We start from the raw sequence: 15,114 nt of genomic DNA on the forward strand, positions 1-15,114 counted from the left end.
GCCGGGATCACGCCCTGAGCCGAAGGCAGACGCTTAACCGCTGTGCCACCCAGGCGCCCCAAAAGACTAGATTCTTATTTTGACTTTAGCTGTAGTTACACTCTTCTTGTTCTGTGATCTTAAGTTACTTAACCTCTCTTACCACCAATTTCTAGATCCAACACCCTGGTTTTCTGAATCATTTCTTTTAAATTCTAATCATGTATTTACTTTTATCACTTCCAACAGTATGGTTCTAAATTGGTGGAGACGTCGAAAAGCTCGGACCAACTCTGAGAAGTTATACAGTCGATGGGAGCAGGATCATGACCTTGAAACTTTTGGATCTCTGGGGCTCTTCTATGAGTACTTAGAAACGGGTAATTTTTAACCACTGTCCTGAAACATAGAGTCAGGCTGAGTAAAGAAAGTGTTTTTTTAGCTCTTCATATTTCTTCCTGCCCTGCACATAGTAGGTGTCCAATAAATCATTGAATGGTGGATGAAAAGACCAGTGAATGGATATATTCCTTACTAGATAGAATGCAGAATGAAGCTTAGTTTCAAAACACCAATGTTAGAGATATTTTTCCTATCAATTGAATGTTAAGATTGTTGAACCAACTAAAGTAAGGATCACTTTTTAACTCATGTCTCAAATTAGCTTGCATAGCTCTCCTGTTTGTCTCACTGACAGCCCAGAGAGAGAATAAGTTGAAAGGCATTTCCAGAGTCTGACATACATTTAGTGGAAGTCCTTTATTTCAGGCTGTAAAGAAGCGGGCTAAAAACAGTTGTGTGGGCAAGTTCACGTTGAACACAATAAATGCATAAAAAATGCTATGGATTGAACAGAGAAGAGATTTTGAGGTGAAATTTTAGGAGGGATGATGATGGAGACTGCTTGTAAAGTCTACTTAAATGTTTCCTCTCAAGTTACTTCTCTGCTCCTCTGGTAGAATTAAGGAGGACAATATGCTTTACTTATTCTCAAGGCCCATAAAAGCATGGTGGAATGAAAAAATGACCTGAAATTACTACTGATTCTCCACTGTGATACATACACATGATACCTGGATTGAAATAGGTAAATGTAGGACAAATCGAGAGAAGTCCGTTTAATATAGTTTGTAAAGTTGGGCAGTCCTCACTTTACAGGGTGATACAGCTGTAATTTTTAATTAATTGTGTAAGTATCAAATGCATTTGTACATAAATGCATTAGGGATTATCACTGAAATTAAAAAAATGAAAGCAAGGTTTCATAAGAAAATTAACTACCATTTATTGAGACACAGCTCAGTTAGTTTATTCTGGATGTTTTACGTACATTATCCCTAATCTTGAAACATTTCACAGAGTACTCATTATTCACTGCCTTTTGTTTTAGGAGATATTGAAATTTGGATGGGTCAATTTGTGCCATGGGCCACAAAGAATTTAAGGAAAAATGTGGGATTTGAGCCCAGAAAATTCAAGTTGTTTCTGCATAATGCTCCCTCTGAATTTTCTGTCTTTTAGTTCAGTAGTGGTGTTCACCTGGGTTGGTAAATGGCAAGACTAATTCTTTTGAGAAACTCCTATGAGAAAAGTTGAAATCCAGAAACACTTGAAATTCATCTAAAAATAGAGCACTAGTAGAAGAGGTGTTCTTTCTCCCTTCAGTGGAAAGCCATTCCTGTATCTCTTATTATATGGTTTCCACTCATGTGGGAAGCCCAGACCACCAGTTGAATGCATTCTTGTACTCCATTGTTAGAAACAATAGAACAAAAATGGGAAGAGAAGCTAACTTACATAGGTGTTAAGTCTTAATGAGGAAAGAGAATAAAATTTATTTAGAAAGATGTCAAGATAGTACAGAGGATCAGGACCTTAACAAACACCTCATTCCAGAATATTGTGTATTTCCTTGGCCCACATGTAATTTATATATGTTTGTAATGCTTTAGGTGTTTGATTTTCTGATTTATTCTCAGATATCTTCCTTTGCACTGCCTTTTCATCCATTAGCATCTTCAAACCAAAAACAGTGTAGTTTTTACACTGTTGTAGTTGAATACGTTTATATACCCAACACATGCTGGCTCTTGGAAGCATACAAATGAATCAGTCATTATCCCTGATCTCATAGATTTAGCAAGATAGAAAGACTTGCTTAGGGGTGCCTGGGTGGCTCAGTCATTAAGCGTCTGCCTTCAGCTCAGGGCGTGATCCCGGCGTTCTGGGATCGAGCCCCACATCAGGCTCCTCCGCTGGGAGCCTGCTTCTTCCTCTCCCACTCCCCCCGCTTGTGTTCCCTTTCTTGCTGGCTGTCTCTTTCTCTGTCAAATAAATAAAATCTTAAAAAAAAAAAAGAAAAGAAAAACTTGCTTACCCCGCTAATGTGTCTCTACCAGTGTAAAGACCAGACCAGCATAGACCTAAACATAGCCCCTAATAAAAGGCTATGTTTTAAGAAGAATAAAGAGAATCTCTTATCTGACAAGAAGAGATGCTTTCTTCAGGCAAGCAGATGTGAAAAGAAACAGCAAGGACAGAACTGAGCTGTACATGCCCAGTTTCTCCGTTCTATTCTAGCCAGCAACTAAGTCACTATGCTTCCAGTGGGGAGGAGGAAATGGGCAAATGGAGAGAGGCCTGGAGTGTTTTGTTGGTGTAGATCCCTCCAAAATGAGGACATTGCAGGATTGGGCAGTTTCCCCCCTTTTCTCCTTCATAATAATGAGTTTGCTAATTTTTCTTTTTTCCTTACAGTTATCCAGTTTGGATTTGTTACATTATTTGTAGCCTCTTTTCCTTTGGCTCCTCTTCTTGCTCTCTTGAATAACATTATAGAGATCCGAGTGGATGCCTGGAAACTTACAACTCAGTACAGGAGACCCGTAGCTGCTAAAGCTCACAGCATAGGTGTTTGGCAAGACATTCTTTATGGGATGGCTGTCCTTTCTGTTGCAACTAATGTAAGTGGACCCATTTTGCTTGGGTGGCTTTGTATTTTATTTTGTTTTCTTGGGGATGGGAAAATATGAATGATGCTTTACTCAATTTTTATCTATGCTGATTTCATCATGGTGACAGTCCATAACTATAAATCATCCCTATAATTTTTAACTTTTTTTTTAGAGAGAGAGCATGTGGGTGAATGGGGGTCGGGGAGGAGGAGCAGAAGGAGAGGGAAAAAGAATCTAAAGCAGGTTCCATGCCCAGCACAGAGCCTGACTCCAGGCTTGATCTCACAACCCTGAGATCATGACCTGAGTCAAAATCAAGAATCAGATGCTTAACCAACTGAGCCACCCAGGTGCCCCCCCCATCCTTATACTTTTATGCACTAAGCAACATAGAGAAATTTATGACATGCAAACTCTTAGAAATATAAGGAAAATTGTAAAACCACTCTCCTTGAAATACCATGATACAGTTTCATAGCACATGACAAAGTAGACAGAAAATATGTAAATGTATATAAAAGATTTATGAATAACACAGTTAAAGTTTGATTATACATGATGTTGTATACTACAAATAGAGAATATGCAACATTTACATGTTATGTTTATGGAGCACTTATTAAAAAATGATAATAAAACTAAATTCCCCAAAAGCAGAATTTTTTTACCATATATATTTACATACACTTAATGGTATAAAAATTGAAGTTGATAATAAAGATAATTTAAAAAAATCTGACCACCTAACATTCACACTCCTAAGTAAGCTTTATTGTATAAAGAGGAAGCAAAATTGAAATTATAAAGACCACTTAATTAAAATGAAAACCTATAGGAATTAGCTAAAATCATAGTTATAGAAAAATTCATAGCAATAAGTGCTTTTATTATTAAAAAAGAAGACTTGAAAGCATGAGCTGAGAATGAGTTCAGAAACTTAACTAATCAACAGAAAGTAGTAAGAAATAGCTAATACAGATATAATCAGAAATAATCAAATTGGAAAACAAATAAAAGCATTATAATTCCTAAGTGAATCAAGAGTTGGTTCATTGAAAAGACATATAAAATAAACAGAACTCTGAAAATCTCCAGCAAGAAAAAAAGAGTTATAAGATACAGGTGAGAAAATTATGAGACTGTTACATGTTCCTTTATTCTAAAAAATTTTAAAATCTATTTGAAATTGTCACCTTTTTAGAAAATAAAAACTACGGAAGTTTATTCAGTAAGTGATAGAAAACCTGACTGGACCAGTAGCTATCAAAGTAATATTAAAAGTTTTTTTAAAAAGCTACCACTAAGGGGTGCCAGTTGGTTAAGCATCTGCCTTCACCTGAGGTTACGATCCCAGGGTCCTGTGATCCAGCCCCACATCAGGCTCCCTGATCAGCGGGGAGCCTGCTTCTCCCTCTACCCCCTGCTCATGCTCTCTCGCTATTTCTGTCTCTCTCTCTCTCAAATAAATAAATAAAATCTTCAACAAAACAAAACAACCTACCACTAAAAATGTAGAAGGCAGAGCCAGATGGTTTTAAATGGATTTACGTAACCTAAAAGAAACATGGTATTTATACTGTTCCAGAGCTTTGGGAAGGATGGGAAAATACCCTTCCTATAGAATCAAATATTGAAATTAATTGCACTGAACTGTGGGAAATTTATCATCACATGGTCTTCTCTCTCTCTGTCCATTGCCTCCCCACCAACCCCTACCAGTGCAGGTGCATGTACACGCACGTACGGACACATGCACACACACTGTCCTAGCTTATGGAGTTGGTTCAGGCAAATGAATTTGGTTAAAGGCAGTAGAAATGTGCTGTGAAACAGATGTAAGAAATAACAAGGCATGGTGGAAAGAGCATGGTTTTTGCAGCTAGATACATCAGGTTCAGTTTTCAACTTGGCCGCTCTCTAGCTGGGAACCCTTGGAATACTGATCATAGACTTGAAAAGGACTATTTCATGTTGTAGGCCAAAGACTCATATATTAATGTAATTTGTAATAACATTTTAATTATTTGCATCCATATGGAACGGAGAGATATGCAAATCAGGTATTTTAAAAACTAGATTGTTAGCTCAAGATTTCCCTCTTGCTTTATCTTTTAGGCTTTTATTGTTGCATTTACATCGGACATCATTCCCCGTTTAGTGTACTACTATGCCTACTCAACAGATGCCACTGAGCCCATGAAAGGATATGTCAACGACAGCCTGTCAACATTCCTCATAGCTGATTTTCCAAACCACACTGCACCTTCGGAAAAACGAGACTTCGTCACTTGCAGGTTTCCTCTTGATTTCTTAGCTTTTAATTTTGCTTTTTAAAATGTATTTTTTAAGTTCTCCATTTCCTCCATGTCTTGAAATGTGCAGGATTTACTTAGAGCAATAAATATCCTGGGTAAAGTGCATCAGTTTTAGACTTCACTCCTCGTATGAATCTGATTTCAAAATGTTCAAAAGTAAAAGAATATTCTGGATAAAAATAATATCAATTTTGAATTGTTTCTTATTTTCTAAATTTATTGTAGAGATTTCTCACCAACATATGCCCCTTGGTCCCAAGATATAATATCTATTAGATCACACAGCATTCTCATATTATATCTGCATTTAACCTACTTGAATTTAACTATATGTTCGTAAAAACAGATAGAGTGAGAATAGGAGAAATAGTATGATAAATACACCATCCATCCCATGTAAAGGGTTTCTTCCATGCAGGGAGCATGAAATTAGATTTGTGAACCTGTTTCCACACTCGGCATCTCATGTACTGTGAGGGTCTTTTTACTCAATTATTTAAAGATTGTGTATAATAAAGATACAGGATATAAAGATTATATATAGTATGTAAAGGTTATATATATAATATACATCTAGTACGTCCAGACCACTTCACTTAAACCTGGAGCTCCTTCATCTGGGAAATAGCAAGAGACAGCAAAATGTTGGTAGACACATAGGTAGCCCAAACAATTGTTAGATTTTAGATTTGCATATGGAGGAATCATAGTATAGCATGGACATGGGTCCGTTTTCTTGATTTCATCACTTCCTAGTTGGACTAAATCTTTGAAGCACATCAATGCCTAGAACCTTTGTAGAAAACAGTGACCTTACAAAGTTGAGCCCTGAGAAAAGTCCAGAAGAATAGTAAGAAAAATAAAAACAATGCAGTGTCAGATAAGCCAAAAGAAAATAGAATTTAAAAAAAGTAAAAACAATCAACAACGTCAAGTCCTATTTTCAAAAGATAAAACAAGATGAGGATTAGCATCCTTCTTCCGTTTAATGACAGGAGACGGTGCGTGTCGGTGGAGTGGTGGATTGAGCTAAGTCTGTTAAGGAGTAGAAGAGAGCGAATGGAGACAGAATCATTTTGCTGACTCTTTTGAGAAATTTGACTTTGAAGGGCAGGAGAGAAGTTTCACTTGTGTTTCCTGCTTCACCAAACTATATATACGTAACATGTGGCCATGATTTTTATCTGCGCAAAAATGAAATGTAACATAATAGCAGTTACCTTCCTATGACTTAATTTTGCAGTCAATTAAAGGTGTCTAAGAGAAATAATAAGAATTTATGCTAGGTCTCTCTTGGAAGCTATAACTAATTTTTTGCATTTACTTCTGTTTTCCAGGTACAGAGATTACAGATATCCTCCTGATCATGATCAGAAATATTTTCATAATATGCAGTACTGGCACGTCCTCGCTGCCAAGATGACCTTCATCATCGTTATGGAGGTAAGCCTATCTTAACTTGCATCCCACTTAGTCTGTCTTCTCCCTTCAGACTTCTAAGGGTATCAGCTCAGCAGAAAACTAGTATTATCTCAGTAAATCGTTTTGAAGGAAGTATTCGTTGTCCTGGAAAGCTCCTTAGGAATATTTTCAGTACAATGGGTTGTTGCCTATTATTCACCTACTATTGTTGAAGATATCAAGGTGACATAAAGAAAAGAAAAAATAGGGCCTCTTCCCTCGAGGTCAGGAAAAGGACAGAGAACGCACTGATTTTACTGAAGAGCTATTACATACTGGTTCCAGACACTAATAATAACCTTGTGAGTTAGACTTTATTATTCACACTTGAAAAATGAATCTGAGACTCAGCAGAATTGGCAGTGGGTTTAAAGATAATCAGCTAATATTAGAGCTGGGTTTCAATGCCAGATGTATCACTCCCACGTCTCTGCTCTGTCCACTATATTATGTTTCCCCCTTTGTGGAATTTCTAATCTTATTATGGATATAGGGCATGCATTAAAAGAGAACAAATACAGAGAGGGGATTTGGGTAAATTTCATAATGATGTTCTATATCAGAAGACGAGAGGGCCAATAAAGGAGAGAGAAATAAAGGGAAGGCACGTTTTCACTCTGCCATGAAGTTCAGTAGTAAAGTCTAATGCAAGCACACACCAATTCCACATGATGAAAAAGAGCGCAGTCTTATGTGTATCCTATCCCATATTTTTCCTCTCTCTCTCTCTCTCTGTTCTTTTTGATTTTATCACTCTTTCGTTCCCATATTTTCCATCATAAGTTTAAAATGATCACCTTTCAGTCTGGTCAGTTGCACCAGAGAGTTTTTGATTTTTGTTTATTTATTATTCTTACTAATGTTTTTAATTATGCCAGGCTCTAACTCACCATTATCCTGGTACTTCTCTTTACCTTCTCTTATATTGAAAACTATATTTTCTGTGGTTTGTGTTTCACCCATTCTTGGTTTACTAGCTTATTTTGATGAAGTACATTTTTCAGTAATTTTCTGAGGAAAATTATGGGTGATCAGTCGTTGAGACCTTGAATATTGAACATTTCTTTTCTTTCCTCACAGATGAGTAAATGGTATAGAATTCGAGATTGAAAGTCATTTTCTCTGAAAATTTTTCAACCAACTTTATTTAGGTATTCCTGACATTTTTGAAGACATTCCTCTTTTTTCTGTCAACTTCAATGTTGTTATAAAATGCAATACCATTCCAATTCCCCAGTCTTTGTTTATGATCTTTTTATAAATCAGTAAGCTTTAAGGATTCTCTCACTAGTCCTTCTTTTATGAAACATCAAAAGACAGTTTCTTGTTATTGGATAATACTCATTTTTCTGGACACTCGCTGAGCCCTGTGAATCTGAAAATGTACTTACACTTTAAGTTGAGAAAATTTGCTTGTACGTGGTTTTTTTGTTTTTTGGGTTTTTTTCCCTTCTTTTCTCTGTTCTGTCTTTCTGGAAGCCCTGTTATTCAGGTGTTATACTTCCTGTTTTGAAATTGTAATTGTTTTTTTCTCCTATAAATAGATGAACTCATGTTTTTGTCTTTTTTTTCTGCTGTTATTTTGCTCCTTCATTATCTATGACTTTCGTGTTTTCTTAGTTTCTGTTTGTCTGTTTCAATCTTTTGCTTTTGCCTTAGAGACTGTCTTACGTATTTGCTGATTCTTGGCAATCTGCTCATACTTCAGAGTGAATAAATGAAAGCTGATTATAAGCTTTGTGTGCACATAGGAGGAATGTCACTTGGTGGGTTTCGCTGTAGGGCGATGAGGTAGTAAGGGGACCTTTTCATTTGAAACCTACAAAATTTGGTATCTGCAGTTCTAATTTCACAGACTATTTACTTTCCCCAGAGAAAAGTCCCCTGAACTCCTTTCTATGGAGCTCTTTATGGCTGCCTGTGTTCTGAGAGCTGAGCAAGACAAAGAAGACTAAGGATCTTAGGATTCCCTGAATTTCACGTAGTTGCCCTGTTTTCAGGATGGCACCACTCCTCCATCATCCACCGTCTCTGGTGCTCCTGAGTTCACAGCTTTTTGTTTTGATTTCTGCATTAAGTAAATTACTCAGTTGCTGCCAGGGTGAGGTTGGAGAGGAGCAGTACCTGGATGACAACGGGAGAGAGGTCCTGAAAATTCCAGCTTTTCCTTGTACCAAATGTTGGCTCCTCCTCTGGTTTTCAACTCCACCCACATGTATGCTTTCATAGGCCTTAGGACCATCTTTCCTGAGCTTTATTGAAGATCTAAACAAAGTTGGCTTTTGACTTGTTGGGTTTTACCACCGTCATATCACCAACTGCAAGTTTAAGTGCCAGCTTTCTTTACTCTCTTGAGTCTGTTATCACTGTTCCTTCCTTTTTTTTGTCTTTGTGTGTTATAACATTTCATAAAATTCCTTTACAAATATTTTATTAGGTTTTCAGGAGTGAGCACAGATAAAGAGTATATTCAATAACCATGATCAACTGGAATTTCTGTAATTACACATTTTAGTATATATTATTTAATGTTTGTCTTTCTGGGAAAGTTCCGGGACAGGAACCACATCTTTTTGCTTTTCTCATACCTTCTGTGTTGAGCACAGTTTATTGAATGAATGGACTGATTTGTAAGAACTTTCTACTGCACATCTGACAAATCTAACAGTGTCCTTGATTTTCTCTTATGTTTCCTCCAGCATGTTGTGTTCTTGGTTAAATTTTTGTTGGCCTGGATGATCCCTGATGTTCCAAAAGATGTTCTGGACAGAATCAAGCGAGAAAAGTTAATGACTATCAAGATTCTCCATGACTTTGAGCTTAACAAATTAAAAGAGAACTTGAGAATTAATTCTAGTGAACTTGCCAAACAAGTCTTGATTCAGGAAAACAAAGCACAACTGGCTAAATCAACAGTCTAATCAACATAATGAGCAAGAAACTGGTTGCCTGTCTGGCTTCACAATTTTCCTTGGGTTTTGGGCTAGACGCCAGAAGGCATGTGTCAATTTCACGCCACCTCCTCTTCCTTCTTTTTTAATTCAAAGTTTTTGTACACTTCTACAGAGGTCACCTTTGTGAAGTTGGAAGAATACCACTTGTCTGCTTCATTGGCTCTGCTCTCCCCAGATATTATTTTCTGAAGTTCTAGAAATGATTGTTAAAAGTGCATGTTGAATCAGAATATTGGAAAATCATGGAATGTTGCAGTTTAGAATTAAACACTGGACTTGGGCTGTCCCATCACGTTCCAGTGCATCTGCACATTTTCATGGTCTTCTATTGGGTTGTTTGATAACTCCTCCCATCAAGAAAAATGTTGGGATAAAAAGAAGGGAAGTGAAGAGGCCTCCTGAGCCATGTATAGCCTGCCATCGCAGAGTATGTGAATGAAAAACCCAAATCAGATGACTTAAGAAAACTCACATATTAAAAATGTTGGGTAAATATCATGGCAGGGGTTTGTTCCCAAAATCATCCTGAGTAAGTGAAGTTAAACTTCCATCAGAATCCCAGATTCCCCTTCCAGGTCAGTGCAGAATTGATTTTTCAAGAGACTGAACATTTGGGTTTCAACAGAAGACTAACTACTCTATTCTTTAAAGACAGCCTTTTGGTAACAGTAGTTTCAAGGCTGGATTGTCTTATCTGGAAAACAGCATTAAGAGGTTGTTAGGTTGCTTCAGTTCTTCAAGTAAATGAAAGATATTATAGAGAAGTAAATGTGTCTTCTTAATAGTTAACGAAGGTAAGACAATGAATATTGATTAATTTATTGACTTTAATCTGAAAAAATTGTTGAATTATTTTTAAAAATCATTTTTCTTCTACAATGCGTATTTTGCATCATGAAGCCTGTTTGAGCATCAGCTCTGTGTAAGTTAGGTACAAGTTGTTTATGAAGCTTGATCTCTCTGTTTAAAGCAATCTTGAATCTTTTAATGAGTTTACACTGTTTTCTATTGACGCATCACTTCATACAATGCTCAGTGCCTTGTCCCTATGCCTTTGACACACAAGAAGTGGTTGTGCTGTTCATCTGATGTGATGTAACATCTCAAATATCAGCTTGCTTTAGAGAAATTGTCAATTTTACATCAGCCACAGAGTTTAACACCAAAAGTAGGTCAACCAAGTAAGAAAGGGGGTGATGGATTTGACAGCTAAGTGAAAAAAAAATTAATTGCATTATTTCTTTCATACTTAGGCCTATGGCACATGTACACCAGTTCTTCTTTCTCTTAAAAAAATACTTTGTGTATATTTTTAATACTAAAAAGTGAGAGATACAGTTCCGATATAGGACTTGCATCTCTAGCTTCAAATTACACTTCAGTTCCAAAAGAATAGTGTTTTTTTAATTGCATACAAAAGAAGAAACTTTATCACAAGATATTTTTAAAAGTAGTTTCATTATTTGATACTAATACATTTTTGTAGAATTGCCAACATTAAGTATATGGCACGTAGTATTAACTAATGATCCATATTAAGCATGTAGAAATGAGGATTATGAATTTTATAAAACCATGAGACTGTTACCCCAATACTGGCAGTAATGACTTGTCATCCACTGGGTAGATTTTATTTTAAAAAAAACAACATTTTTTTGTGTAATTTAAAATGACCTCATTATTGAAGAATGATTTCATAGGAGGAGGAGACCTATTTCTTGCTTGAGAACACCAGTCAGTGTTACTACGAAGTAAGCCACAGATGCATATCTTTGGTTTGTCATATCAAACTCTGTGTTACTACAGTGTTGCCCCTTTGCACAGCTCATACGTATTGCTTTCTTCCTAGGTGCTAATAAAAATAAGGAAGAGTGTGGACATTGATTTCTTGGATATAAGTTTTAGTTTGTATGGCTTAACAGTATTTATAGACATAGAGTGTTAAGATAAATAAAGACAAATTTAACTCACAATGTTATCTGTACACTGCAATCTTAAAAACAAACCAACTCAAGTGTCGGGTTTCTAGAATGTATGGAAGAACTAGCAAGAGAGGAAATAGTTTTAGGACAAGAAAATAATTCCTATGATTGGTAGATATTTCCTTTTAAAATGTTATTGACAAATACTTTGTATTCATGTTTCCATTTTCCACCAAAAAATTTTTTCCCTGTTTCACAGGTTTTAAAATGAAATACAAGTATCCCTCACTTTCCTAAAAGGTTGCTAACCAAAATCTAAAGCCAAATCAATTCAGGTAGATTTGGATTATCTAATTAAACTCATGTTATTATGGGAGGGCTTAATTAAGAGCACCTGATGACCAAAAAGAAGTTGATATTTATCAGCATGGCTGATGTTGTTATCATTTGATCAAACCCATACTTATTTTTTTCAGAAATGGTCCGAGAAACATTTGAGACTTCATTTGAAATAATTTTAAGAGCAAAAACCAAAAACCAAAAAAACCTCTTTCAAATGTCGTCCCTAATCCTTGCCTTCATCAGTTTTTCTTTGCACACAAGAAGCAGAATCCTCTTCAAAACATTTATTTCAGAGGAATCCATCAAGAAGGGAGTATCTTAATTAGATGGAATGCTGTCCTATTTTTGCTGCATCTCATGACTCCTCTTGGCTTTAACATTCTTCTCTTAACTAAGCCATTAAGGAAGTTATCATGGAGAAGATGGAAAGAAGATGATAAAGAAGAGGGACAGAAGATGAGCGGTATAGAGTTCTGTCCTTATAAAGCTGTGCTTGCTTGCAATGGGGAGAGGCATTTGGGAGGCAGCGTGGTGCAGCTGTGGGTGTAAGAGGAATGTCTCTCCTAAGCCATCTTAGTGAGGGTGAGAGAAAAGCCAAAGTTTCAAGTTGAAAGCTGTTAGGTGTCACAAGTAAAACTTTGATTGCAAAGTGATTTTGTACTGTCAGGTGCTACGTGTACCACGAATCTCTGTTGATTGACTCCAGTTGAGGGTGAGGAGTTTGTACTGCTCATGCAAAAGGGGAATCTACTGTTTTGAAAGAACCTTTCTATAATAGTTGTTTTTAATTGGCAGTAGTTATTATGTTAGCAAAGAATGTTAATAGGGAAAAGAGCATTTCCAGAAGTACTATTGGCTAGGCTTTGAAGTCCGCTACCATGATTCACTGTAACTATTATGTTGTTCTTTCTCTAGAAAATTTTTACTCTTCTGCTTTATGTGTGATAATTCAAGTATGTCAAGTATTCCAGCATTATGTAAAAATTCATGACAATATTAAAAAGAAGAGCATGGTTGAATGTATATGAGATACCTTCGTCCATTCCCCCCCCAAAACATTTGTCTAGGAATGTCTTCCTATGAGTGATTTTGTGCCATGGTGTTAACCAAGAAAATGAGTGGTCCTTTTTGTTTGCCCTCTTCCATTTTTCCCTTCCCCTGAGGAGATGTATATGGGGTTATGCAGGGAAAGTTGCTCTCTAGTGACACGTACATAAATCTCAAGAGACTCAACTCGTGCAGTGAATAAAGTAATACTTTGACATGAATTCAATTTATCCTTATGGTAAAATGTTAATATAATTCTTATTATATTATATATATTATATATTATAATGATATAATTCTTTTTGTTTAGAAACATTCAATGTATTACATGTAACATGCTTAATTCACTAGATTATGTGTTTGTGAGATTTAGAGATGCAAATTCCTCAAAGTAAGAGGCTGTGTGGTCCAGAAGTTTGGAAAGCAATGAAACTATTTTCATTGTTTTGCCTCTTTATTTTTTTCTACTTTGGGTGGTTGATAAAGGTGAATAGAAAGCCCTAGAGGGAAAAATAGTATGTTGAGATTTTCAGAATTTAATCAGGACAGCAAAACTATGAATATTGTAGAATATAGAATTTGTTATAGAAAAATAAGCCTTTTGAAACTGTGGAAGAAAATGGAAATCAATGGTGGGAAAGGGAGATTTGGAGGGTCAGAGAAAGGCGCTGTTCACCTCTCGTGGAACACTGCCGTCGATGGACGAATTGGAGCACCTGTGGATATTCAAGTGCTGAAGTGAGACTGGGAAGGACTTCTTTGCAAGGTTGTTGCTTCTGTATACCTACTTACTTCTGTGAGTTTGCAGCCCAGCTTCTCTGCTGGTCAGCAAGATCTGGACGTGAAGAGTGAGACAAGATTCCCGTCTGTGTGTCCTTCTATCTGGCTGCAAAGATCTCCAGAGAGAAGTAACAGCCGCTTTACTTCTGTCTGCCTCTTTTGCAAATCTCACCTGACACCATATAAGGAAAAGACTTCGGGAAATTACAGCTCCAGCTTAACCAAAACTACTGTATAAACAAAATTTTACCAGATTAATGAAGCTATTGATCATTTGAATGATGTGATTAAAAAATGGAGCCAATTTGCCTTCATAAAATGCTGTGTTCAGTAACTAAGAATAGGAATTTCTTTTCAAGAACGTTGTAAACACAAAATCTGACCAAATGCAATGTCATTAAAAAAAAAAACTTAGAAAATTTCAAAGGACTAAAATCAATCAGAAAGGTAGTTTTCGCTGTCTACAATAAAATGAAACTAGAAAACAATAATAAGATAACTAGAAAAGTATGTGACAGATTGTGAAATAACTAATGGATCAAAAAATCAATCAAAATAGAACCTAGAAGATAATTCTAATTACACGGATCCAGAAATTCTGAGCAGCTCAAATTTTGTGAGTGTACTAAATACTTCTGGATTGCTTTTACGGGAAGTGTACAGCCTTCAGTTAGGCTATTCAAACAGAATGAAGAAAAAATAGGCTAAGCATCAAAAGAAGTTAGAGAATAGCAATGTAAACAAAAAGAAAGGAAAAAATGAATTTAAGAGGAGAAATTAAGAAAAGCTTATAGAAATCATCACTTTAAATGGGAACATGTTAGACCCACCCCTTTTATAATCACCAAAAAGAAATTACACTTCCAGTAATAATAGCCTGGGTTTTGTTCAGATCATGGAAACTTTGAGAACAACTAGAAAAGCTGGGTGAAATGTTTTAAAAAGTTGGAAATATCAGGATTACAAAGCAAAGGGGGGACTTACAGCCCTTAAGAATCAGTATCCAAGAGAGGGGAGAAAAACACAGTGAGCGAGGTCAGCCCGTGTTTGTGGTGATTTTTCTCCTAAGGCAAATTGGAGATTCCAAAAGCAAAAAGTACTAGCTGAAAGGGAGAGAAGCTGAGCTGAGCATTCAACAGACTTAGGGCTTGGGGAAAATAAGTTCAGGGCCCACCAAGGATAGGTAGTCTTGGTAAAATCCCAGGGCTGTCTGTTGAGACTTCACATATAAGGACACAGAGAGGTTGAAAGGCACAGAATGGAAAAAAGATACTCCATGGAAACACTAACTTAAATGAAATAAGATAGATCTACACAAATATCAGGCAAAGTAAATTATGAGGCAAGATGTAATAACTAG

At 36.3% G+C, this 15,114-nt stretch overlaps 1 protein-coding gene across 1 annotated transcript in view; it reads left to right on the forward strand.

Moving 5' to 3' along the window:
- ANO5 (anoctamin 5) overlaps positions 1–14,058 on the forward strand; it is a 109,085-nt gene extending 95,027 nt beyond the window's left edge. Inside the window, exons 17-21 of the mRNA XM_034644800.1 lie at positions 229–359; positions 2,737–2,942; positions 5,049–5,227; positions 6,586–6,691; positions 9,409–14,058. Of these exons, the coding sequence (XP_034500691.1) occupies positions 229–359; positions 2,737–2,942; positions 5,049–5,227; positions 6,586–6,691; positions 9,409–9,630 (844 nt within the window). The 3' untranslated portion in view covers positions 9,631–14,058. The remainder of the gene's footprint in view (positions 1–228; positions 360–2,736; positions 2,943–5,048; positions 5,228–6,585; positions 6,692–9,408) is intronic.
- The last annotated feature ends 1,056 nt before the right edge of the window (positions 14,059–15,114 follow it).

This window comes from Ailuropoda melanoleuca, chromosome 16, assembly GCF_002007445.2.
Source record: "Ailuropoda melanoleuca isolate Jingjing chromosome 16, ASM200744v2, whole genome shotgun sequence".
Classification (NCBI taxonomy): Eukaryota; Metazoa; Chordata; class Mammalia; order Carnivora; family Ursidae; genus Ailuropoda; species Ailuropoda melanoleuca.